The sequence below is a fragment of the Enhydra lutris genome, unplaced genomic scaffold, assembly GCF_002288905.1.
Source record: "Enhydra lutris kenyoni isolate GAN:26980312 unplaced genomic scaffold, ASM228890v2 scaffoldscaffold46, whole genome shotgun sequence".
Lineage (NCBI taxonomy): Eukaryota > Metazoa > Chordata > Mammalia > Carnivora > Mustelidae > Enhydra > Enhydra lutris.
Window position 1 is genome coordinate 16,478,093 of NW_019154130.1, and position 26,850 is coordinate 16,504,942.

At 45.9% G+C, this 26,850-nt stretch overlaps 1 protein-coding gene across 1 annotated transcript; it reads left to right on the forward strand.

The window, feature by feature from the left end:
* The first annotated feature begins 7,614 nt into the window (after window positions 1–7,614).
* LOC111156521 (D-amino acid oxidase) lies at window positions 7,615–26,367 on the forward strand. Its single transcript, XM_022517467.1, has 10 exons — window positions 7,615–7,808; window positions 10,995–11,109; window positions 12,333–12,409; window positions 13,066–13,131; window positions 14,562–14,616; window positions 15,872–15,976; window positions 16,872–16,954; window positions 18,421–18,538; window positions 23,838–23,936; window positions 25,163–26,367. Exons 1-10 carry the CDS (start codon window positions 7,615–7,617, stop codon window positions 25,292–25,294), a joined length of 1,044 nt encoding a protein of 347 aa, XP_022373175.1. The 3' UTR covers window positions 25,295–26,367.
* The last annotated feature ends 483 nt before the right edge of the window (window positions 26,368–26,850 follow it).

Sequence of the window (26,850 nt, forward strand, 5' to 3'; positions counted from 1 at the left end):
TTTCTCTGAGGGAGAGCAGCTATGCGCTAACTTGTTCTACAGCTTCACCTGCCCCACCTCAAATTCCCTGCGGGAGGCAGAATTCTGCCTCCCGCAGGGAATTCTCTCTGTGAATGATTCTTTCGCCTTAACCAAGAGTGGTTCAGAGCTGCTCCGAGGTCACGCTGTTTGTCAACCAGCCACTGGAACAGAAGGATCTTTGACTCCCAGAGCTCCACCCAAATGTACAGAAATTGCCTCCAGAGGTCCTTTTGGGGGCCTCTTTGGGAAGCTTCTACCAGCACAAGCAGTGAGCTTTGGGGATTTAGAGTAGATTCTTAAGGGCCTTAATGATCACTGAGACCACGTGAGCCCTATACCCAGTCTGTGGGACTTCTTTCCTTCTTTCTTTCCCTCTCTCCCTCCCCCCCACTTCTAAAGATTTTATTTATTTGTCAGAGAGAGAGAGCACAAGCAGGCAGAGTGTCAGGCAGAGGCAGAGAGAGAAGCAGGCTCCCTGCTGAGCAAGGAGCCCAATGCGGGACTTGATCCCAGGACCCTGGGACTATGACCGGAGCCAAAGACAGCGGACCAACCCACTGAGCCACCCAGGTGTCCCACCCCCCTCTTCTAATTGATCTTAATTTTAAATGTGTAACCGTATGAATTTTTATGTATACATATTCCCGTAACCACCAACTTATTAAGGAGCACCTTTCCAGCCTCTCAGAAGATGTCTTTGTGCCCCGTTCTCCTCAGTGCCTCCCCCAGAGGCAATCGATCTTCCCATATCTTCTATGACCATTAATTTGTTTTGCCTTTTTCTTGTATTTCACAAATATGGAAGCATGCTGTATGGGTTTCCTCCGCTGTATGGCTTCTTCCGCTCAACAGAGCAACTATGGCATTCCTCTGGGCTGTTGCATGTGGCAATATTTGACTTTTTCATCGCTGTGTAATATTCCATGGTGGGAATTGTGCGAGAACTCCACCACTGGTTTCATTTATTCTCCAGCTGATAGATAATTTGAGTTGTTTCCACTTTTGGGCTGTGAATGTTCTTGTACAAGCTTTTTGGTTGAGGCATGTTTTAATTTCTCTTGGGGATGTGTGTACGATTCAGGGTTCCTGGGTATGGGGATAATTGTGTATCTAGCATGAGTGGACATGGGGAACAAGTTTTTTAACTGAAGGGAGGGCTGATCATAATAACCTCTAGTGTATAGGGCTGTTGTGAGATTAAATGAGATAATCCAGAACACCTGGGATGGCTCAGTCCATTAAGTGTTTGCTTTTGGCTTGGGTCATGGTCCCAGGGTCTTGGGATCGAGCCCAGTATCAGGCTCCCTACTCAGCGAGGAGTCTGCCTCTCTGTCTTCCTCTTCCTCTGCTCCCGACCCCCAGCTCGTGCTCTTGCTTGTGAACACTCTCTCTCAAATAAATACATAAATAAACTTTTTTTTAATGAGATAATCCAGGCAAAGTATTTAAAACTGTCACATCATGGGGTTCCTGGCCGGCTCAGTTGGTGGAGAACAGGACTCTAGATCTCAGGGTTAGGAGTTCGAGCCCTGTCTAGAGATCACTTAAAAAGAAACCCTTTAAAAAAAATAATACATAAAACTGGCATACTGAAATTTATAAGATATACATCGTTGCTGGGATAAGAGTTGGGGGGCACATGAAGCTATCTGGTGAATTTCTGTTAACTTTAAATTAACTGTTAATTTTAAATATTGCCATGATGAACTAGAGGCACAAGGAATTAGGGACACAAGGTCATGCGATATGAAAGTGATACATGACTATTATTTTAAAAATTCAAATGAAACAGAAATATATAGAGTAAAATGTAAAGTTCACTCCATCTTTTAAAAAATTATTATTAAAAAAGGGACACCTGGGTGGCTCTGTTGGTTGGGTGTCTGCCTTTGGCTCAGGTCATGGTCCTGGGGTCCTCAGATGGAGCCCCGCATCAGACTCCCTGCTCAGTGGGGAGCCTGCTTCTCCCTCCCCTGCTCCCGCTGCTTGTGCTTGCTCTTTCTCTATCTCTGTCAAATAAAGAAAAAATCTAAAATTTAAAAATTAAAGTTATTATTGAAAAATACCATGCACTAAGTTTTTTTCTATGCATTTTCTTATTTTATCCTCACTTGTTTATTTGATGATGCTGAAGACAGGGAAATGGAGGCTGGATCTTCAAAGCTGACCCAAAGGATGCCTGACTTGGGGCTGGTTAGTCCCTGTCTCCGGACCTCAGTCTTCCCATCCACACAGTAGGCGCCTGGTAATCCTTTGGCTCCAATAATCACAACTCCACGTCTAGCCCTGGCAGAGGAGGGACCTGGAGTTCTGCCGCCTGTGTCTCTGGGATACGGCAGCAAAGAGCCACGCATCCTTATGGCCCAAACAGGCGTTGCCTTGAGTCTCTCCTTGGCCTCAGGCATCCAGCATCCAAGAATGGCATTAGGCTGGCCGCTGGAGGCCCTGTCCTGTATCTGTGGCCTCCCCACAGGGCTGCCAGGCTGCCAGGCCCACAGTGGCCCAGGGAACAACCCTCCCTTCCCCCAGGGTGGCAGCAGGAAGGAGGAAGAAAGGATCGTCTCCAGCTGGCCCGAGAGACAGACCTCCTTGTCCCCATCAGCCCTCCCACCCTCCTTCCCCCGAGGGCTGTCCCCAGGGGCTTGGGATCAGCCAGAAAAGTCAGGCAACTTTTCAGTGACCAGAAGGAAGGGGGGGAGGGGAGGTCTCCCAGCCTGTGAGCAGCACAGTGCCAAGCCCCGCCCCTTGCTGTGTCCTGTCCGTAACTCCAGATTTTGACCCTGAGCTCCAGTCCCAGTTGGCGGGCAGAGGGCTGAGGACAGGACGCCCCAGAATCAGGAGGCTCCCCTCAGGAGATAAGATCCTGCGTCTACAGCAGCTGTCTCTTCAGAAGTCTGGAAGTCCAGGTGAGTGGGGGTGGCGGTGCCCCGGGACTCAAAGTTCTCCCAGCGCCAAGGAGAAGGCTCCATGTCGGAGCCCAAGGCAAGCGACAGCTCTGTGGCTAGGCAGGTGCCTTCACCTCTCCAGATCTCCTTCTCCTCTGGAAGACAAGGATCATAATCACCTCTTATAGGGCTAGTCTGAATATCAAAAGAGGTGATGAACAGAAAGAGCTTAGCACAGAACTGGGCATGTAGCAAGTACTCAGTAAATGGTCATTATTATTTGGGGACAGGGGGCTGGTAGCCTGCTTGTCAAGCATTTATTGAATCTGTTCCTTTTAAAGGTAAATTGTGAAAATATCAGCAGCAGAAGAAGTAGCCGTATGGGACAACCTGATTTAGTTCAGGCAAATATCTCGCCCGATTTTTTTGTAACAAGTCTCTCTCTCTCTCTTTTTTTTTTTTTGCTACACGCAAATAGCAGTCAAAGGCACAAGCTGCCCTAAATTCTTTTTGAGGGACAAGGGTTATAAGCAAACAAATGCGAGACTAAAAAGCAAGCAGAAAGCGTCAGGTGCCCACTTACCGCCTGTTGGCTAATAATTACCTAGCACGGTGTGGAAAGCCCAGAGCAGGATCCAGGTCCCAGTGCTGTCCCACACTGGCTTGTGACTTTGGCAGAGTGACTTCCTCTCCCCGAATCTCAGCCCCACATCTGTAAAACCTCCCAGAGCAGTTGAGAGGAGGAAGCAAGAGGACCATCTGTACTGAACCTACATGTGCGTGGTGAGGGGCAGACGCCCAAAATTCCCCTCCCGCCCCACGCTGATGGAGACATTATAATGACACACACATGCAGATAAATGTGGGAACCCTGGCATCTTCCTGGACGTACCCCCTTCCCACCCTGAGCATGCTTGATTGAAGTAATGGCATAAGACACAGGAGAAGCCACACTAACAGGAACACCAGCAACAGCGAGAAATGGCGGACTTTGCAGTCGAGCCGTGTGCATGCCAGTCCCCAAGTTCATGATCCACATGCATGAATGATTTTAACCGGAGGCTGGATCTGTCCGATCCTACAGCTCGGCTTCTGCTTCGTGGAAAAACGTCACGCGTTTATAGTGTGCTTTAATACATACTCACAATTTGCTCTAATCAGCATCAGATTAGATTCACGCAGCTGAAGATGATTGGCTTTAGGAAACACATTCCTCCTTCTCGAGTCTGCGCCTACTAGCAACACGTTAAGAATTCGCACGCACGTTGTATGGTATGGGTTCTTTCAACGCAGGACCCTGAAATACTGTCTCTTTATGTTCACCTGCTTAGCTCTCGGATGTTTTTTCAAATAGTGTGATTTGCCAGCTTCTCTTGGTGGGGTTTAGGGACACGGGCTCTGCTGCTCGCGGGTGTCTGAGCCTCACTTGCTTCATCTGGAAAATGGGCATAATGATAACCCCGAGGGCTGTCAGAGGATGAAAGCAGATAAAAGCACGTAAAGTTCTTAGTGCAGTGACTTGAACATGCTAGCAGGCTTACTGACGTCTCTGTATGGCCCGTTCTTTTCCTGATTCAACCTATGGAGACTTTTTCATCCCAAGACCACACAAACCCTTTTATCACAAATGCATCATTTTGGTTGAGTCCCTCCGCTTTTCCGGACCTCAGTTTCACCGTCTGCATGACAATGTCTAACTCATCTTTAGAACTTTATGCGCTGGAGAAACTGAGTCCCACGCTGTGACTTTTCCCTGTTCGGATTGGCCATTTGGTTCCAGATGTTGTTCTGGGCGTCCCCCAAGCTCTTCTCTTCGGCACGTGCTCCTGCTCCTAACCAGAGGCTTTGACACACCTGACCAGCCTGGTTATTGAAAGACAGGCGGTGTGCCTGCTTTGCTTCGGTCCGAGGCCTCTTTCTCCCTGCCCAGAAACCTCTGGAGGGTTTTCACGCTTTCCTCATCCCTCACAACCTCCCTTATAGAAGCAGCTTCTTTTTCTCCATCCTTTGCTGGTTTTCTAGGTGGCATGAGAATGGAAAACAACAACAACAACAAAAACTCGGGCCCTGGAAAAGGCAGAGTGGGGTTCATACCCCACTTTTCCTCCAACCCTTGTTATGACCTCAAATAACTTAGCTTCCTCTCTCTGCCCTTGGCTCCCTCACCTGTGAACTGGGATGGTGAAAATCAAGTGTGGTAATTTATGAGCTTCCCAGCGTTTAACCAGTATTTTCTCTTTTGAGCCTCATAAAAACTTGAATCATTCATTCATTCATTCATCCCTGCTATAGGCAGGGCACTATTCTAGGCCCTGGGTATAGGGCAGTACATAAAAAACCCTGCTCAGGGTCCAGTTGGTTAAGCGTCTGACTCTTGGTTTCAGCTCAGATCATGACCTCATAGGTTGTGAGATCAAGCCCCGTGTCAGGCCCTGGGCTCAGCAGGGCATCTGCTTGAGCTTCTCTCCCTCTGTACTCCCCCCGCCCCCACGAACTTGTGCACTCACTCTCTCTCTCTCAAATAAATAAATAAACCTTAAAAAAGAAATGCCCTGTCCTCCTGGAGCTGATACTCTGGTAGGGAGACAATGGGCAGGAAGCTTTGTTAACCCTTAAAAGTCCTCAGTGAGGATGACCAACTCAGCCCTGTTTGCCCCAGGACTCCCCTGGTTTTCTCTCTCAGAGTCCACGTCCTGGGAACATCCTCAGTCCTGAGACATGGAGGAGATTGGTCACCCTCACTCAGTTGAGTTAAGCGTCTTGCCCAGGGACACACAGCTGGTGTGGACCAGATGCCAGGCTATGAACCCGCGTATGTCTGACCCCCAGCCTGGGCTGTTTACTACCGCCTCCGGGATTCATTCGGGGTATTTGGAAATTACAGGAAAGCCCTCTATTCTTGCCTTCTTACTGTTAATGCACAAAAGTGGTCAACTCTCCGGAGTTTCATAGAGAGAGTCAGAAGGCCCAGAGAGGGGAAGTAACTTGGTCAAGGCCGCACAGAGAGTAAGAAGTAAAGCCGGGTTTGATTCTCCCTTCTTCCTCTTCTCCTTCCCTCGGTGTTCTTTCCCTTGTTATCTTCAAGAGGCCGTGGGACAGAAGGAGGTCACTACATACTGAGGGCCTACTCTGTGCCAAGGGCCACACCAGAAACTTCCGCCAGGCTAGTGGATTCATTTTCAGGGTGACCCTGTGAGGTCAAGGTCACTCTTAGTTTACAGAAGAGGATATTGAATCTCTTAAGTCAAAGTAGTGGGGAGGAGGGATGGGAGGAGCCTAGGGGTCCTTGAGAGGGTCTGCCCCTGCAACCAAGCCTCGCAGCTGGAAGGACAATGAGCAATGCCTTTCCGTTTCCTGGTTTTATCTCCAACTTGGCTGCTGAAACCCCAACGGAGTCCAGTTCTTGTGGGCTGGAGCCATTTTCCCCTTTTATAAAACTAGGCCATATTGAGAATGTCCTGCCGTTCAGGGCCACCGGGTTGCCAGGAGGCTCGGTCTGTGGGAAGAGGGCTGTGAGTGTAGAGGAGGGAAAGTTGAATTTGGCCCTTCCGGGCATAAAAAGTCCTCTTGTTCTGCCTCAGCAGGAGCCCACAGGGTATTTCCCTGCTGTGCAGGGCCCAAGCAGCTTCAAGGTCAAAAGCTGCTAGGCCTTTTCAACTTCTGAGGACCCAGCCAGCCCAGCCACCGAGGCGTTCCCTGAGTGGGTGTGCTGGAAGACCTGAGTTCTATAAGTCAGACCTGCACCCACTCGCTCCAAGCTTGGCACATAGTAGGTGTGCCCTACGTGGACATTGAGTTTTCTTGAATTGAAATGAAATCCCAGCAGCATCACTTACTGGCTGTGTGACCTCAGGTAACTTACTTCACCTCTCTGAGCCTCTTTTTCCTCATCTGAACAATGGGGCCAATAACACCAGCCCCAGCCTCCTAAGGACGTGGGGAGAAGCACTCAGCACTGGGGATGCACGCAGTAGGTGCTCCACAAATGTCAGTAAACATCTTCTTTTGCACTTGACACTATGTTGAGGTTTTCACACTGGCCATCTAGTTAAAAGTCCCATCTCTTCTCCAAGGCATGAGTCCTTTTTCCCACCGTTTCCCAGGTGAAGGCTCATGAGCATCCTGCCCAAAGCCAATGGCCAGTAGGTGGCAGAGTTGAGGCAGCGTTGAAGCTGGAGCTCATGGTCCTCTCTGCTACCCCCCCAGTCGGCAGCTGGTCAGAAAACTCTCTCCGGTCCTAGTTACATTCCTGGCTTGGGGCAAGGTCTTTGGGCAAGGCTCCCCAACCACAGCTGCTTCACTTACCCACTGTGTGACCTTGGGCAAGTTGCTTTGCCTCTCTGTGATTCCATTTTTCTGTTTCTGAGGTTCAGTAGGAGGATCAGGTGTAGAAGCGCTTGGCGGTGTCTAGCACTTTATTTTTTTTTATTTTTTTTTAAAGATTTTTATTTATTTATTTGACAGACAGAGAACACAAGTAGGCAGAGAGGCAGGCAGAGAGAGAGGAGGAAGCAGGCTCCCTGCTGAGCAGAGAGCACGATGCGGGACTCGATCCCAGGACCCTGGGATCATGACCTGAGCCGAAGGCAGAGGCTTTAATCCACTGAGCCACCCAGGCGCCCCTGTCTAGCACTTTCTAAGCTTTCAGGGGACAGCGGCGATGGTGGTGATGGCACACTGCAAACTTTCCTCCCTGCAGGCTGGCACGATGCGCGTGGTGGTGATTGGAGCAGGTGTCATTGGGCTCTCCACTGCCCTGTACATCCACGAGCATTACCATTCGGTCCTGCCGTCGCTGGATGTGAGGGTCTATGCGGACCGCTTCACCCCATTCACCAACAGCGACGTGGCTGCTGGCCTCTGTCAGGCCTACCTCTCGGACCCCAGCAACCCACAGGAAGTGTGAGTGAGGGTCCCAGAGGGCGGCCCGGGGAAGTGGAGGGGCTGAATTCGAAGAGGGGACGCTCCCTCTCAGGGTTCCCATCAGCAAGAACAAGCTCCTTGTTGGGAATGCAAGTTGGTGCAGCCACTTTGGAAAACAGTGTGGACATTCCTTGAGAAATTAAAAATAGAGCTTCCCTATGACCCTGCCATTGCACTACTGGGTATTTAGATACAAAGATACAGATGTAGTGGAAAGAAGGGCCATCTGTACCCCAATGTGCATAGCAGCAATGGCCACAGTCGCCAAACTGTGGAAAGAGCCAAGATGCCCTTCAACGGATGAATGGATAAGGAAGATGTGGTCCATATACACTATGGAGTATTATGCCTCCATCAGAAAGGATGAATACCCAACGTTTTCGTCAATGTGGACCGGACTGGAGGAGATTCTGCTGAGTGAAATAAGTCAAGCAGAGAGCGTCAATTATCATATGGTTTTGTTTATTTGTAGAGCATAAGGAATAACACAGAGGACATTGGGTGAAGGAGAGGAGAAGTGATTTGGGAGAAATCGGAGGGGGAGATGAACCAAGAAAGACAGTGGACTCAGAGAAATAAACTGAGGGTTTTGGAAGGGAGGTGGGTGGGAGGTTGGGTGAGCCTGGTGGTGGGTATTAAGGAGGGCACGTATTGCATGGAGTACTCGGTGTGGTGCATAAACAATGAATCTTGGAACACTGAAAAAATAACATAAAAAAAAAAAGAAAAAGTGCCTTGTCAAGGCTTAGAAGAAAATACTACTAAATAGTAAGCCCTACTATGTGCTAGATGAATGGAAGCTTTCCTCCATGCCTCCCATAAACTGGGTGGCTGTGGATGCCATGTGCATGGATGGGTCAGGAATACTGGGATATTTTTTCCTAGTTTATTTATTTAAAGGTCATTTTCATCTGATTTCCCCAGGGGCTAATAGGAAACAGAGCCCTTTGGGGGCACATGGGTGGCTCAGTCATTTAGGAGGCTGCCTTCAGCTCAGGGTCCTGGGCTCTCTGCTCAGTGGGGGGTCTGCTTCTCCCTCCCCCTCTGCCGCTGCCCCTCCTTGTTCTCTCTCTCTCTCTCATTTCTCTTTCAAATTAAAAAAAAAATCTAAAAAAAAGAAAAAAAGGAGACAGGCCCTTCGAATCCCAGCAATAATTACAAAGAAGGACAAAATGCACTAAAGTCCTTGATACTGGGTACAGTAGGGGGCAATTTTGCCCTTGGAGATGTATTTTTTTTCCATATATGAATTCGTAAAAAGATCTTTCGGTTTATTTGAACTCATTCCAATTGCCATTTCTAACAGTCTCTCGGCTGTATTTAACAGCTTAGAAATGTATCTCCCCTGAATTTGCCCATTGCGACAATCATTTTTTTTAAGATTTTTTATTTCTTTATTTAACAGAGAGAGAGATCACAAGTAGGAGAGAGGCAGGCAGAGGGGGAGGGGGAAGCAGGCTCCCTGCTGAGCAGAGATCATGACCTGAGCTGGAGGCAAAGGCTTAACCCACTAAGCCACCCAGACGCCCGTGACAATTTTTATTTAACAATTTTTAAATGTGTTTACTTTAGCTCCAGTTAGGTGACATACAGTGTTACATTAGTTTCAGGTGTGCACTACATGGATTGAATGCCTGGTGCTTGCCATGAGTGTTTTCCTTCATCCCCATCACCTATTTCCCTGCACCCCCCACCCACCTCCTCTCTGGGAACCATCACTTTGTTCTCTACAGTTGAGAGTCTCTCTTTTTCTCTTTTCCCCTTTGCTCAGTTGTTTTGTTTCTTTAATTCCACAGAGGAGTGAGATCATAGGGCATTTGTCTTTCCCTTATTTCGCTTAGCATTGTCCTCTCTAGCTCTGTCCATGTCGTTGCACATGGCAAGATTTCATTCTCTTGGGTGCCTGGGTGGCTCAGTGGGTTAAGCCGCTGCCTTCGGCTCAGGTCATGATCTCGGGGTCCTGGGATCGAGTCCCGCATCGGGCTCACTGCTCGGCAGGGAGCCTGCTTCTCTCTCTCTCTCTCTCTCTGCCTGCCTCTCTGTCTACTTGTGATCTCTCTCTGTCAAATAAATAAATAAAATCTTAAAAAAAAAAAAAGATTTCATTCTCTTTTATGGCTGAGCAGTAGTCCATTGTATATGTAGACCATATCTTTATCCATTCATCAATTGACGGATGCTTGGGCTGCTTCCGTATCTTGGCTATTGCCAATAATGCTGCTATGAACAGGATGCATGTATCCGTTTGAATTAGTGTTTTTGTATTCTTTGGGTAAATACCCAGTAGTGTGATTGCCGGATCATAGGGTAATGCTAGTTTTAACTTTCTGAGGATCCTCCAGGTGGATGTTTGGGTAGGTGGATGTCCAGGTGTAGCAAAGGTTATTTTGTCTGTTTAGAAACTGCAAACTGCTGACTGCTTCAGGAAAGAATCCCCAAGTGTGTAAAGACTCAAACAGAAGTTACATTCTCCCATAAATTCTAGAACTGATGTTCCTGACCAGTGGGTGGCAATTCAGGGGCCCTGGTTCCTTGCATCTCACAGCTCTGCTGTCCTCCTCTGTGGCTTCTCATGTGGCCACAGTACCTGTGTCATCATACCTTCTGATGTCACTAGGCTTTGGTTTTGGAAGGAATACAGCATGAAGATGACGTGTGCAGTCTTAGGGTCCATTGGGCGGAGTGCAGTCACGTGACCACACCCGGCTGCCTGGGAGCCGAGGAGACATAGCCAGGTTCTGTGCCCAGGAAGAGGAGGAGGAAAGTGTTCGGGAGCAGCAAGCTAAGGTCTCCTGCTGGCATTTATATGGAGAGGGGAGTGCTTGGAGTGAGCCTGAATTATGGGACAGATCTCAAAGCGGGCCCAAGCCATCATTTAAACTTGCAGCTACATAATCCCAAGGCTGAGGTGGGCTCCAAATGGTTGTGCTGGACCATCCCTTGCTTCCTACCTTCTCTTTCCTATCAATGGGGAAAACTACTAGAAAGTCTGGGGATAGGGAAGACCCATAAGCATTTGAGATATTGCAGAAGGGAATGTGGTGGGTTTCTGAATTTTGACCTATCCCCACCAGCCTGGTCACAATCCCAATGCAAGCCAACCCTAAGAGATTTCTCATCCAGCTCGGGGTATTAGGTGACCGAGAATCTGCGGGATCCTTCCAGGCATTGGAACCGGCAAACATTCGACTATCTCCTGAGCCACATCCATTCTCCCAACGCTGCAAACATGGGCCTGGCCCTAATCTCAGGCTACAACCTCTTCCGTGAAGCTTTTCCGGTGAGTGAGGCATCCTTGATCACAGACCAGAGCTGGAAGCCCAACTCTAGGGAGTACTTTGAGTCTTGTAGATGACAGCCTCTTACATTCAAATCAGGTTTCCTTTAAATTCTATTTCTGCTTTAAAATTATTTTTGGTTCTGATTTTGTCCTTAAATTGGCAGAGACCAAAGAATTTTCTGATGAACCAGGGGAACTAGCCTTTGGTCGAGGCAAATCCAGACACATCATGTACTGGTGGTGATTTCATGCTGAAGTCACAAGGTTGCCTGGGCCCCTGGAGATGCCAGGACTTTCCACCAAGAGAGACTAAAACACTCATCGTGGCACAGGAGCCTTACTTTGTATCAGGCCCTGTGCTAACTACTTTTCAACTAGTGACTTGTTTAATTCTCATAATTAATCAAAAGTGTTATCATTAGCCTCTTTGTACAATGAGGAAATAGAAGCTCAGAGAAATGGAGTAACTTCCTCAAGTCACAAATCTCTTACATGACAGACCTGGGATTTGAACCCAGGTTGTCTGGGACCCCATGGTGCCCAATGCGCTAAGAAGGACACAGCCTTGGGGGATGTTCTCAAGTTGCTTGGAGGAGATGGTTTTGGCTGTGCGTCCAGAAACCCAGGCCAGCTCTCTAAGGCTGAGTCAATGTTTAGCACTGGGCGACGGGCATCACCCATATTATCTGTTCTCTTCCGTGGGACCAAGAGTGATTATTAACTCCATGATACAGACAAGAAAAATGGAAGTCTCAGAGAATTCAAGGTGGTCTCTGGGGAGGCCCAAAACTCCACCAGGTTGTCTGATTCTATGCTCTGCTGCCTCCCACCCTCACCCTTGGTATAACCCTCACTGTCAGTGGTTTCTGTCCTATTTCTGACTCTTACCCTATCACTTGCCCTCAGCCTTATTCTCACCTTACCCTTCCTTCGTATAGGATCATGGTTAAGACCATGGACTCTGAAGCCAGACTGTGTTGGTTCAGCTCCATTGTTTATTAGCGGTGTGACTTTAGACAAGTTGCTTAACCTCTTTAAGTCTCAGCTGGCCCATCTGTGAAAATGGAGATAAGAATAGTATATATCTCAATGAATTGGTGGGGATATTAAATGGATAGGTATAAGTAACATACTTGGAAAGGCACCTTACACATGGTACACATTGGACAACTTTCAATTCACTTCCACTCATCCCTGTGCCTCCCTCTCTCTTCCCTTGGCAGGATCCTTCCTGGAAGGACACAGTTTTGGGATTTCGGAAGCTGACCGGCAGAGAGTTAGACATGTTCCCTGATTATAGGTGAGGTTGTTGTCAGGGGCAAAGGGGCTGTGGTCCCATGATTCAGACAGATCTGCCCAGAAAGCAGCAGAAGATGGAGGCACCAAGTTTTCTGTCCCATCCGAAGCCAAAAGCAACTGGTATATTGGACTCCTGCTGCTCTGTCCAGCTTCTTTGGAGAAGCTACCCACCCAATGGGGCCTGGGCTAAGACGGTGGGGGATATGGAGTCACAGATCTGAAGCCCAGAAGCTCCATGTCACTACCCTCTTTTGTAGATGAAGAAACTGAGCTACAGAGAAGCTGACATCCCAAGGTCACACAACCAAGCAACCAAAATGGGATTCCAACCCAGTCTGTGTGACTCCAAACACCTCTATTCTTTCTCTTGCAGCCTGATGTCTCTTTGGCCCTCCCCTCACCCCACCCCATACCTGAATCCCCTCTAAGAATGCACATCCAGTCTCCATGTGCACACCCCAATGTCAGAGATGGGTTTTCTGATAAAAAAAATTTTCTTTGCACTGAAAACCAGTCCTCATTTGAACTTCACTCAGTGGTCCTGGCTCTACACTTGGGGGTCCCCCAAAGTAAGACTCCTCCCACCTCCCGTTGAAAGTCTGAATATTGTTCTGATTCTGATTCTTTATCACCTCTCTTGCCTGGTTTTGACTCTAGCTATGGCTGGTTCAACACAAGCTTGATTGTGGAGGGGAGGAGGTATCTACCATGGCTGACTGAAAGGTGAGAATTCAACTTTGGTTTAAGGAAAGCACCTCCCAAGGACCAGGGTGTCTACAGACAATTGTTCATGGGATTTGTTTTTGTTCTTATATTTACAAACCCCAAATGTTAAAGGAAAGCTCAGTCTTGGTGGGAGCTATCATTGATTCTGATCACCTCTGTGTACTAAACCATGGTTTCCATATCTGATTGGGCATCAGAACCACCTGGGCAGCTCTTGAAGTGTAATATTTATTACTGACCTCACCAAAATCCATAGTGTTTGTGTAATTGTTTTAAATGGATTCTCTTAAGTTTTCCAGACATATTTAAATCATTTGCAAAACATAAGTTATCTTTTATTTTTATACCTCTTTTTTTTTTTTTTCTTATCTAACTGCTGTGGCCACTACCTCCAGAACAATGTTAACTAATACAGGGGATAGTGGTTGTCTCTTTCTGGTTCATGATGTTAATAGAAATCCTGCAGTGTTCTAAATTAGCAAACACTATCTTGAGAGACATATTTATATTTATATTAGTATTAAGGAAGATTCCATATATTTCCTATGTTTTACTATTTTATTAAGATTTAAAAAAAAAATCTAGAGTGGATTGCAGCTTTTGTCAAATGACCTGAGGAGAGTTTTAGAAATGCAGATTTCAGGACCCCACTTTATATCTACTGAATCAGATCCTCTGGGGTGGGGCTTAGAAAATTGTGTTTTAAGAAGTTCCCTTAGTGATTCTAATTATCAGCCAGGTTTGGGAATCATTGCACTAAATCATAGTTATTTCTCCTAACATTAGGGTACTTGTGACTCCTATCTAGCCTCTAACTAAACTAAAAACCTCATTTTTTCTATCTTTAGGAAATAGTCCTGGAGTTATGCTTCACCTTTCATAGGATTTACTTCCTGTTCTTTTCATGTTTCTCCTACATTTCTAAAAATGACAGTTATTTTTCCTCTGGGACATTTTGAGGGAGGGGTGGATGTCCCCAGCCCACCTTCCTCCTCATGCCTTGCTTCTGACAAAAGAGTTTTTAGCATTGGTCCAACTCTGCCCCTCCTCCACCCTGCATCTCATTCTCTTTGATGGTACAAAAAAGCAATGTGGTGGTAGTAAGAAGAGTTTTGAACTAAGCGGTCTGGGTCTAAGTCCCAATCCCATCATTAACTCACTGTACGACCTTCACCAAAGCTCTTCTCCCATCTCCATCTGCTTGACAAGGGGCTTGGGCCATCTCAAGGGACATTTCATGGACCACTAGTCCATCAAGGTGCTTATGAATTGATCTGATCTGACTACACAGCCATTTTCTCAAGGAGCATCCTGTGGGACTAACATCCACAGAAGGTTCTTTGAGGGAACACCCACCATGCCATCTTCTTGGAGAGATGGGACAAAGAACTGAATACTGGGCTTTTTGATGTGTCTGATCCCCCCAGGTTAACTGAGAGGGGAGTGAAATTCTTCCACCAGAAGGTAGAGTCTTTTGAGGAGGTGAGTTGAAGGGCTGGAAGGGGCTGGATGTGGGAGAAAGGTGAAGAGGGGAGGCCTCTGCTTCCTGTTGCTGGGTTGGGAGCCCCCTGGTCAGACTCCCAGGGTCCCCTTGAGGCCTGTTCTTGTCTCCAGGCCTTTCTTCAACTCACAGAGACTCAAGCATTCTGTCTTGATGTTGGTGGCTAGAACAAAGGGATGGTAAGATAGTGGTGGACATTAGGGGCTAATCTACCTCTGAGCCTCCATGGGTTTTTGTGCTAGAGAGCTAGCTGCCTCTTACCAGTATCAGCTGCACTCCACTCTTGAGTTCCAGATACTTGGTTGCCTCCTACATAAATCAGAGTTAATGTTTCTGCAAAGTCAAGGCTCTTAGCTGACTTGGTTCCAGAGTGACACCATCATCAATAACAATGATAGTAGCAGCTATCACCATCAGGCACTGGCTCAACACCAGGAGCTTTGTTGCAAGACTTCACTCAATCCTAGCACCTAGAATGTGCTTGGCATGTGAAGGTGTTGGTAAATACAGCTACTAGCATTATATATGAGTACCTACTCCAGGTTGAGTCCTAATGGGCACTTGGGATACATGGTTGATTCAGACACAGCCCTTATTCCCAAGAAGCTCATAGTCCATTGTAGCAACTACTGTCTCTTGAATGACAATAGTGCCTTGCAATGTGTATGTCCCATGACTGCCCTGTGAGGGGAGTCCCTGGCACTGGTCTGGGGGGTTGGGTGCCCATCATGCTATACCCTTGAACTGTCAAGTATCCTACACCTGCACAGAGCCTGGGGTTCCCACATGCCTTCTGAAAATGCCTCAGCAGAGCAGAAGGCAAGAGAATGAAATAAAAAGGAGTCAGAAGGAGGAAGAAAACTATCTCTGCATCTGACTTCTTCTGGGAAGTCCCAAGAAGCTTTCCCCCACTCCACAGTCCTCCTTCCTGAACACTTTCACATCCAGGGTCACACTGGATCCTCACACAGCCTAAGAACAGATATTACCAGCCCTACTTAATAGGGAAGGCAGATGAGCTTTGAGGAGGTGATGGGACATTTCTGAGGTCACATAGCAGGTAAGTGGGTGGAGTGGAGATCTGGAGTCTGTTCCTTGTATTCCTCATTGAGTCCCCTCCCTGCTGTTCCATAGGGGGCAGAGAGCTGCAGGGTGAAGGGTGGAGGGAAGGAGGGGGCAGGGGATACCAGGGCCCTCCCCCGCTCCCATGCCACCTGCTCTGTTCATTGCTGCCAGGTGGCAAGAGACGGTGCTGATGTGATTGTCAACTGTACCGGGGTGTGTGCTGGGGCATTGCAGCCAGACCCTCTACTGAAGCCAGGCCGGGGACAAATTATTAAGGTGAGTGTGAAGGTGAAGGATGGAACCTGCTGATTTTCTTGACAGAGAGATTGTAGCTGCCTGTTTATTTCCTCTCTGAAAATAGAGGATGTGTTGGGGACATCTGTTAGAGGAGCCTCACAGATTTAGGGCAATTGACATATTAAAGAAATAAGAAGGACCAACATAACCCCTCCAAACATTCTCTTTTGGTTTTTTTTTTCCTTCATAATATAGCAAAGCATGCATGTATGTGTTTGTATCTATGTAGGAGTTGCATATTCCTGTATTACAATAAAAAGAGCAAACAATTTTGGAGTGTTTATTAAGTGCCAGGTACAGGAGTGAGCACTTTATTGTGTTATTAATTTCATCCTTACCGGAACCCTTTGAGATGAGGTCTATCATATAGCCATTGCTATTTTACAGATGGGAAAACTGAGTTACAGGAATTAAGTAACATGCACAAGTTCTTATGGTAGTGGGTTGTGGAATTGGGATTGATACCCTAGCAACCTGGTTTAAGAGCCTGTGTCTTATAAACATCATCCCACATTGCCCTTCACTGTGTATGTGTGCCTGTGTGTGAAGGATGCCCATTTGTGGACATGTGTGTATATGTGTGCCTGTGTGAGTGTTGGTGTGTTCCTGATGTGGGCTGATGTGTATGCATATTGTTCATGTGTACTGGGCTTTTCTGTGGTTATGTAAGTGAGAATGTGTGATATTTCAGGGACCAGGGATGGCTCTTCCTGCAAGGGTAAGCAGTCAGTGCAGACTTGGAGCACAGGGGTCAGTGGAGTGCTGAGGAATGGGTTTTGCCACACTTGTCAGAACATCTAGGCAGACGGGAGCAGGGCAGGGAAGCCCAGTGATCCAACTCCTCTAATGAGACTTGTCTGCCCTCAATCAACAGGTGGATGCCCCTTGGATGAAGCACTTTATTCTCACCCATGACCCAGAGAAAGGCATCTACCAGTCCCCATACATCATCCCAGGGTAAGAATCTGACATCTTAGGGCAGAAGAAGGGACACCTTCATGCCCTCTCCATGCTGCCCACCCTAGGCCCTTTGCTTAGTCCCTTCAGGTTTTTTTCTTCCAATGTTTTCTAAGTGAGGTTGAGCCATTAAATCCCTGGAAAGGCAGAACTCAGCCTTAACTGGACTCCATCTTGAATACGCTTTTGGACAACAGGAGTGGTGATCCTGGAGACAATGGTAGTGGGTGTGAGGGCAATGACATTGGAAGATGTGAACAGAAATAACAGGAGTGTGGTGGGAATAGGGATCTGGGTTGTTGGTGATGATGGTATTAATGGGAGAGGTGATGTTAGTGAAGATGATGGCCATGTTGATGGGATGACAATGTCATCGAGATAGTGGTGATAGTGGAGATCGTACTGTCATTGTTGGGAAAGTTCACAGGGGTGGTGATTGGGACAAGGATGGTAGAATGCTAACATTAATGGGGTGGCGTGGTGTTGTTGAGGAGGTCGATGATGATGGCAGTGACTGGGAGTGGAGACAGTATCTGGTGCTGACTGAGAAGATGCCATCAATGATGATGTATAGTGGAGATGACAAACTCAAAGGCAATGATAATTCATGTTGACTGGGACATTAATGTTAAGTGGGGCTGTGCTATCTTCATGGGAATGTTAGTGGTGTTGCAGAGGTGACATTATCAATGGCAACATGAATGCTGGTGGTGGAAATGGTGAATGGGGTTGATGGTGATGACATATTCATGGTAGCAAAGAAGGCAGTTGTGAAGATGATGTTGTTGACATAGATGACATTTTTTCCAGTTTCAGTAAGATATAATTGACAAATGGTGAACATTTACAACGTACATGACAATTTGATATATGTATATATTGTGGGATGATTACCACAATAAGATTAGCTAAGACATCTATCATGTCACGTAATTATGATTTCCCTGTGTGCAGTGAGAACATTTGAGATTCACTCTCTTGGGGCGCTTGGGTGGCTCAGTGGGTTAAAGCCTCTGCCTTCTGCTCAGGTCATGGTCCGGGGTCCTGGGATCGAGACCTGCATCAGGTTCTCTGCTCAGCGGGGAGCCTGATTACCCCCCACCTCTGCCTGCCCCTCTGCCTACTTATGATCTCTGTCAAGTAAATAATAAAATCTTAAAAAAAAACTCACTCTCTTAGCAATTTTCAAGTATGTAATACAGTATTGTTAACTATAGTCACCATGCTGTGCATTGGAAGAGATGATGAGGTTGATAGTGACATTAATGGTGACAGTGAAGATGGCGGCGGGTGCTGATGACAGTGGCAATTGCAATGGTGTTGATGGTGGTGTTAGCAAGGATGACAATGCAGATGGTCATGGGGATTTAGGTAGAGATGGCTGGAAGGGTGAACATAGCAATGGCCCCCATTCACCTCAAAGGCTACATGTCCCTTCGTCATTGACCCTCGTCACTTTTACCTAGGATGCAGGCAGTGACCCTGGGAGGCATCTTCCAGCTGGAGAATTGGAGTGAGGTAAACAACATCCAGGACCACAATACCATCTGGGAAGGCTGCTGCAGACTGGAGCCCACACTGAAGGTAAGGCGGGGAGGGGTATCAGTACCCTAGACCAGGGTCTTGGCAGCTTGATCATGAGGCCCCTTGAGGATGGGAAGACACTGCCCTTGGGATAACTGGGCAAATTTATTCCAGCAAGGGACTGTGAAATTCACTAGAATTTGATAATGCACAAGGAAGTCCTACTGTGAGCTGGTGACCCCTATCGATCCTTGACTAAGAGTTGCTGTCTTTTTTTTTTTTTATTGTGTAACTTAACAATTTTTTTTAATTTTATTTTTATAAACATATAATATATTTTTATCCCCAGGGGTACAGGTCTGTGAATCGCCAGGTTTACACACTTCACAGCACTCACCATAGCACATACCCTCCCCAATGTCCATAATCCCACCCCCCCAACCCCCCTTCCCCCATCAACCCTCAGTTTGTTTTGTGAGATTAAGAGTCACTTATGGTTTGTCTCCCTCCCAATCCCATCTTGTTTCATTTACTCTTCTCCTACCCCCTTAATCCCCCATGTTGCATCTCCTCTCCCTCATATCAGGGAGATCATATGATAGTTGTCTTTCTCCAATTGACTTATTTCGCTAAGCATGATACCCTCTAGTTCCATCCACGTCGTTGCAAATGGCAAGATTTCATTTCTTTTAATGGCTGCATAGTATTCCATTGTGTATATATACCACATCTTCTTTATCCATTCGTCTGTTGATGGACATCTACGTTCTTTCCATACTTTGGCTATTGTAGACATTGCTGCTATAAACATTCGGGTGCACGTGCCCCTTCGGATCACTACGTTTGTATCTTTAGGGTAAATACCCAGCAGTGCAATTGCTGGGTCATAGGGTAGTTCTATTTTCAACATTTTGAGGAACCTCCATGCTGTTTTCCAGAGTGGTTGCACCAGCTTGCATTCCCACCAACAGTGTAGGAGGGTTCCCCTTTCTCCGCATCCTCGCCAGCATCTGTCATTTCCTGACTTGTTAATTTTAGCCATTCTGACTGGTGTGAGGTGATATCTCATTGTGGTTTTGATTTGTATTTCCCTGATGCCGAGTGATGCGGAGCACTTTTTCATGTGTCTGTTGGCCATCTGGATATCTTCTTTGCAGAAATGTCTGTTCATGTCCTCTGCCCATTTCTTGATTGGATTATTTGTTCTTTGGGTGTTGAGTTTGCTAAGTTCTTTATAGATTTTGGACACTAGCCCTTTATCTGATATGTCGTTTGCAAATATCTTCTCCCATTCTGTCAGTTGTCTTTTGGTTTTGTTAACTGTTTCCTTTGCTGTGCAAAAGCTTTTGATCTTGATAAAATCCCAATAGTTCATTTTTGCCCTTGCTTCCCTTGCCTTTGGCGATGTTCCTAGGAAGATGTTGCTGCGGCTGAGGTCGAAGAGGTTGCTGCCTGTGTTCTCCTCAAGGATTTTGATGGATTCCTTTCTCACATTGAGATCCTTCATCCATTTTGAGTCTATTTTCATGTGTGGTGTAAGGAAATGATCCAATTTCATTTTTCTGCATGTGGCTGTCCAATTTTCCCAACACCATTTGTTGAAGAGGCTGTCTTTTTTCCATTGGATATTCTTTCCTGCTTTGTCGAAGATTAGTTGACCATAGAGTTGAGGGTCTATTTCTGGGCTCTCTATTCTGTTCCATTGATCTATGTGTCTGTTTTTGTGCCAGTACCATGCTGTCTTGATGATGACAGCTTTGTAATAGAGCTTGAAGTCCGGAATTGTGATGCCACCAACTTTGGCTTTCTTTTTCAATATTGCTTTGGCTATTCGAGGTCTTTTCTGGTTCCATATAAATTTTAGGATTATTTGTTCCATTTCTTTGAAAAAAATGGATGGTACTTTGATAGGAATTGCATTAAATGTGTAGATTGCTTTAGGTAGCATAGACATTTTCACAATATTTATTCTTCCAATCCAGGAGCATGGAACATTTTTCCATTTCTTTGTGTCTTCCTCAATTTCTTTCATGAGTACTTTATAGTTTTCTGTGTATAGATTCTTAGTCTCTTTGGTTAGATTTATTCCTAGGTATCTTATAGTTTTGGGTGCAATTGTAAATGGGATGGACTCCTTAATTTCTCTTTCTTCTGTCTTGTTGTTGGTGTAGAGAAATGCAACTGATTTCTGGGCATTGATTTTATATCCTGACACTTTACTGAATTCCTGTACAAGTTCTAGCAGTTTTGGAGTGGAGTCTTTTGGGTTTTCCACATATAGTATCATATCATCTGCAAAGAGTGATAGTTTGACTTCTTCTTTGCTGATTTGGATGCCTTTAATTTCCTTTTGTTGTCTGATTGCTGAGGCTAGGACTTCTAGTACTATGTTGAATAGCAGTGGTGATAACGGACATCCCTGCCGTGTTCCTGACCTTAGCGGAAAAGCTTTCAGTTTTTCTCCATTGAGAATGATATTTGCAGTGGGTTTTTCATAGATGGCTTTGATAATATTGAGGTATGTGCCCTCTATCCCTACACTTTGAAGAGTTTTGATCAGGAAGGGATGCTGTACTTTGTCAAATGCTTTTTCAGCATCTATGGAGAGTATCATATGGTTCTTGTTCTTTCTTTTATTAATGTGTTGTATCACATTGATTGATTTGCGGATGTTGAACCAACCTTGCAGCCCTGGAATAAATCCCACTTGGTCGTGGTGAATAATCCTTTTAATGTACTGTTGAATCCTATTGGCTAGTATTTTGGCGAGAATTTTTGCATCTGTGTTCATCAAGGATATTGGTCTGTAGTTCTCTTTTTTGATGGGATCCTTGTCTGGTTTTGCGATCAAGGTGATGCTGGCCTCATAAAATGAGTTTGGAAGTTTTCCTTCCATTTCTATTTTTTGGAACAGTTTCAGGAGAATAGGAATTAGTTCTTCTTTAAATGTTTGGTAGAATTCCCCCGGGAAGCCATCTGGCCCTGGGCTTTTGTTTGTTTGGAGATTTTTGATGACTGTTTTAATCTCCTTACTGGTTATGGGTCTGTTGAGGCTTTCTATATCTTCCTGGTTCAGTTGTGGTAGGTTATATTTCTCTAGGAATGCATCCATTTCTTCCAGATTGTCAAATTTGTTGGTGTAGAGTTGCTCATAGTATGTTCCTATAATTGTCTGTATTTCTTTGGTGTTAGTTGTGATCTCTCCTCTTTCATTCATGATTTTATTTATTTGGGTCCTTTCTCTTTTCTTTTTGATAAGTCTGGCTAGGGGTTTATCGATCTTATTAATTGTTTCAAAGAACCAGCTCCTAGTTTCGTTGATTTGTTCTATTGTTTTTTTTGGTTTCTATTTCATTGATTTCTGCTCTGATCTTTATGATTTCTCTTCTCCTGCTGGGTTTAGGGTTTCTTTCTTGTTCTTTCTCCAGCTCCTTTAGGTGTAGGGTTAGGTTGTGTACCTGAGACCTTTCTTGTTTCTTGAGAAAGGCTTGTACCGCTATATATTTTCCTCTCAGGACTGCCTTTGTTGTGTCCCACAAATTTTGAACCGTTGTGTTTTCATTATCATTTGTTTCCATGAATTTTTTCAATTCTTCTTTAATTTCCTGGTTGACCCATTCATTCTTTAGAAGGATGCTGTTTAGTCTCCATGTATTTGGGTTCTTTCCAAATTTCCTCTTGTGATTGAGTTCTAGCTTCAGAGCATTGTGGTCTGAAAATATGCAGGGAATGATTCCAATATTTTGATAACGGTTGAGACCTGATTTAGGACCAAGAATGTGATCTATTCTGGAGAATGTTCCATGCGCACTAGAGAAGAATGTGTATTCTGTTGCTTTGGGATGAAATGTTCTGAATATATCTGTGATGTCCATCTGGTCCAGTGTGTCATTTAAGGCCTTGATTTCCTTGTTGATCTTTTGCTTGGATGATCTGTCCATTTCAGTGAGGGGAGTGTTAAAGTCCCCTACTATTATTGTATTATTGTCGATGTTTCTTTGATTTTGTTATTAATTGGTTTATATAGTTGGCTGCTCCCACGTTAGGGGCATAGATATTTAAAATTGTTAGATCTTCTTGTTGGACAGTTCCTTTGAGTATGATATAGTGTCCTTCCTCATCTCTTATTATAGTCTTTGGCTTAAAATCTAATTGATCTGATATAAGGATTGCCACTCCTGCTTTCTTCTGATGTCCATTAGCATGGTAAATTCTTTTCCAACCCCTCACTTTAAATCTGGAGGTGTCTTCGGGTTTAAGATGAATTTCTTGTAGGCAACATATAGATGGGTTTTGTTTTTTTATCCATTCTGATACCCTGTGTCTTTTGATTGGGGCATTTAGCCCATTAACATTCAGGGTAAGTATTGAGAGATATGAATTTAGTGCCATTGTATTGCCTGTAAGGTGACTGTTATTGTATATTGTCTCTGTTTCTTTCTGATCTACTACTTTTAGGGTCTCTCTTTGCTTAGAGGACCCCTTTCAATATTTCCTGTAGAGCTGGTTTGGCGTTTGCAAATTCTTTCAGTTTTTGTTTGTCCTGGAAGCTTTTAATCTCTCCTTCTATTTTCAATGATAGCCTAGCTGGATATAGTATTCTTGGCTGCATGTTTTTCTCGTTTAGTGCTCTGAATATATCATGCCAGCTCTTTCTGGCCTGCCAGGTCTCTGTGGATAAGTCTGCTGCCAATCTAATATTTTTACCATTGTATGTTACAGACTTCTTTTCCCGGGCTGCTTTCAGGATCTTCTCTTTGTCACTAAGACTTGTAAATTTTACTATTAGGTGACGGGGTGTGGACCTATTCTTATTGATTTTGAGGGGGTTTCTCTGAACCTCCTGGATTTTGATGCTTGTTCCCTTTGCCATATTGGGGAAATTCTCTCCAATAATTCTCTCCAATAAGAGTTGCTGTCTTTTGAGGTGACATCCCTAAAAACACTTTTAGTCTGTCTGCACAAGGAGCAGATACATTTGTCCTAGAAATCTCAGTGTTTGCTATTTGTGTGTTTTGAAATCTCAGTTTTTTCCTTTGCCTGTTGGTGACAATGACCATGGTGGTGTTGATGGTGATGAACGTGCTCATTCAGGCAGGACTGTTGACATCATGGTGGTGGCTAGTAGTGGTGGTTGATGGAGATGGGGTCATTGATAGAACCGGTAGTGGTGTGGTAAGAGTGACAATAATGATGTTGGTGGCTGATAAAGGTGGTAATGGTAGTGATGGTTAATGAAAGTGATGGTGTTCTTGTTGGTGATGATAATGAGACTCCAAAGCTAACTCTATCACCCAAAAATGGCAGCAGCAAAAAAAAAAAAAATCCAGAGATGAATTCTTAACACCTTTTTTTCCAGGATGCCAAAATTGTTGCTGAATTTACTGGCCTCCGGCCAGTACGCCCCCAAATTCGGCTAGAAAGAGAACGGCTTCACTTTGGATCTTTAAACACAGAGGTATGCTCTCTTGGCAAGGAAAGCAAAGTCCTTTCCTACCCCTGATAGGCTCTGGCATTTCCAGTCTTGCCTGACATCTGGCTTCACATAGCCTACTGGCAGACCAGGACAATGCTGGCTAACCTCCCCTCCTCTGTAAAGAAACTGAGGTTCAGTGATGGTAAGGGACTTGTTCAAGGTTACAGAGAGGACAGTGCACCTCGGTTTGTCAAAGCCTGTGGTCCAACGACCTCACTGAATCTTTCCTCCAGTTCTTTGGGGCAAGGACTGCTTCCCCACGCTTCAGGTGAGGATAATGGGATCTAAGACCCCAAATCATTTGGCTGAATCAGACAACTGGTGAAAGGCATGGCTGGGAGGTAGGTTTGAACTTGACTCCAGAGCCATTTTGCAGATGTCCATTTTGTGGCTGCTCCATCAGCTCTCTGGAGTTCCTCTTTCATGTTCCTTCTTCTGGGGTAAGAAGGGGGCTTATTGAGATGGCAGAGGATGCCCTGGCTTAAGGAACTGACCTGACCAGGTGGTAGCTGGGGTTGCCACAGGAATGCCATCCTCCTTGTGTATGTCCTCCTTCCTCCCTTATGCCGGGCATGTGGTGTGTGTGTCTGTGTGTGTGTCTGTGTGTGTAGGACAATTTTGTGTATGTGATATGTGTATATGGGATGTGTATGTGCTTGCATGCCTGTGTACACACATACAGAGCAAAGGGTCATATATGGACTCAGACTCCCTGCTGATGGTTTTAGCTTTAAAAAAGGCCCCAGGGGTCTTGCCTCTGTCCCTGGGACAAATTAGCATGCTAGCCAGAGTAACCCCGTAGGATGCCCTGGCTTTTCTTTCCTCCCGAGGTGGGTAGAAGAGTCTATCTATTAACACAAGAGGTTTGGCATTCCGGAGCAGGATGGAAAGAAGAAAGGTGATTTAGGGAACTTCAAGCAATTTGATTGGGGGAGGGAATCCCTGACCTCAAGTTCTAGGTGACTGTACTTTTCCCATGCTGAGTATATAAAGCAGGTCCATCTTCTAAGCAAAAGAGAGCCTAGGGTGTTGATCTCTAGCTCCCCGAACAGTCCCCTTACTGGAGTTTTTGGGGCCCCACCATCCTGCCAGGGAACTCAAAGGCCCTCTGGTGCCCTCTGGTGCCCTCTGGCTTTCCTCAGAACTCTTCAGGGAGCTCCTGAGTCTTCCAGGGCCCTCCTGGCTACCTTTTCTCTTGCCTTTCCCAGGTCATCCACAACTATGGTCATGGAGGCTATGGGCTCACCATCCACTGGGGCTGTGCCATGGAGGCCGCCAAGCTCTTTGGGAAGATCCTAGAAGAAAGGAAGTTGCTCAGGATGCCACCACCACACCTCTGAAAACACTGCCGCCCCAAGGACTCCCCATGCCTCTCAGCCAATCAATCAATGTTATCCCCCTCCCCAGCTGTCACTTACGCTCCACTTCTACCCTGGTTCCTTTCTGCAAGAAACAAGATGAGACAGAGGCAAGTTGGGCCCTACTTGGGACTCACTCTGATCACTGGGGTCTCTACCCACTCTGGGCTGCACAGAATAAAGAACAGCTGGGGGCTGTTACATTCTAAGTCCTCAGAAGAAAGGAAAGCTCAGAAAATCAAAGGGGCCAGCAGAAAATTGAGGACAGTTGAGGTTAGGTAACTTGAGGACAAATTACATTAACATATCAAAAAGGTTCTGAAAAGTCCTGCAACAAAGACATCTAACTGATGTTCTTTCATCCGGACCTAAACTTATTTAGCTATGGAACCCTTTTTGCCCAGAGCACTGATGCCACAGAGTGCACTTGGGGGAAGGCTGTGATAGATCTCATTGTAGGAAGTCACATGCAGAGCTGGAGTGCAGGGAGGCAGAAGAGGGAAGGAGTTGAACTAACAACATGATACCCATTCGACATCCGGGATTCCCAACAGCATCAGCGACCTGCTGAATGGTCCCATGGTAACCCCTAAGGAGGGGCCGCCAGAGGTTTCATCCCACAAGGAACTGAACTCACCAAGCATAATCCTTGTTTGGGGGCAGATTTAATGTCTCTCTTCTGTTCTGACTGGTACCCTCTGAGATGATAAACAGACTTCCAGATGTTTCTGAAAGCTTTAAGTGAACCTAGAGGGCACCTTAGCATTTTTATCTCTAATTAGCTGTATCAGGCTCTGGGGTGGAATTTGCATCTGTCTGGGTTTTTGAGAAAGACCAGAACCTGGAGGAAGCCTTCAAGTACCTGGGACCCGTGGCACCCTATGTGCTGTGACAAGGTCTTGATTGGCCCACGTCATGCCATCTACATCCACGCCATCACTATCTGCTGCTTCCCACACTGTGTCATCTGGTGGGGTCTCCATGAAGCATCTGCCATGATTTTGACTGACACTGAGCTAAGTAGAGTGAGGGAACCGAGATCTGTTAGAGTTCCCATCCTAATCATAAGAATAAGAATAAATTATTAATTATTATTATTATTATACCTAAAACATATTGCCTTCTCACTGGGCATTGGTACTCAACTCTTGCACACATTACTCGTGTAATGTGCAGTCACACACACACCCGCCCACAAAGTAGCTCCCATTCCCATTTCACTGGTGAACAAGGTACAGAGAGGCAGTTCTGGCCAACGGCTAGGAAGGAGTAGGAAGGAGATCGAGAGCCAGGCGTTGGGTGATTCAAGTGCCCCACTTACAACCAGTGCACAACACTGAATCCGGGGCTGGGACGTTAAGATCCAGCTATGGAGGAAGCTGCTGAGTATTCCCTTGACTCCTTTAGAAGAAGGAACTAGCTCCCTCCTCCTCAGAGCCTCATTGGGTCAAGTCTAAGGACTCGCCCAAGATTGGTTGGGGGCATCTCCTGGTGTCCGGAGTGGAACACAGCATTCAGTATTGGGCCAAAGTGATGAC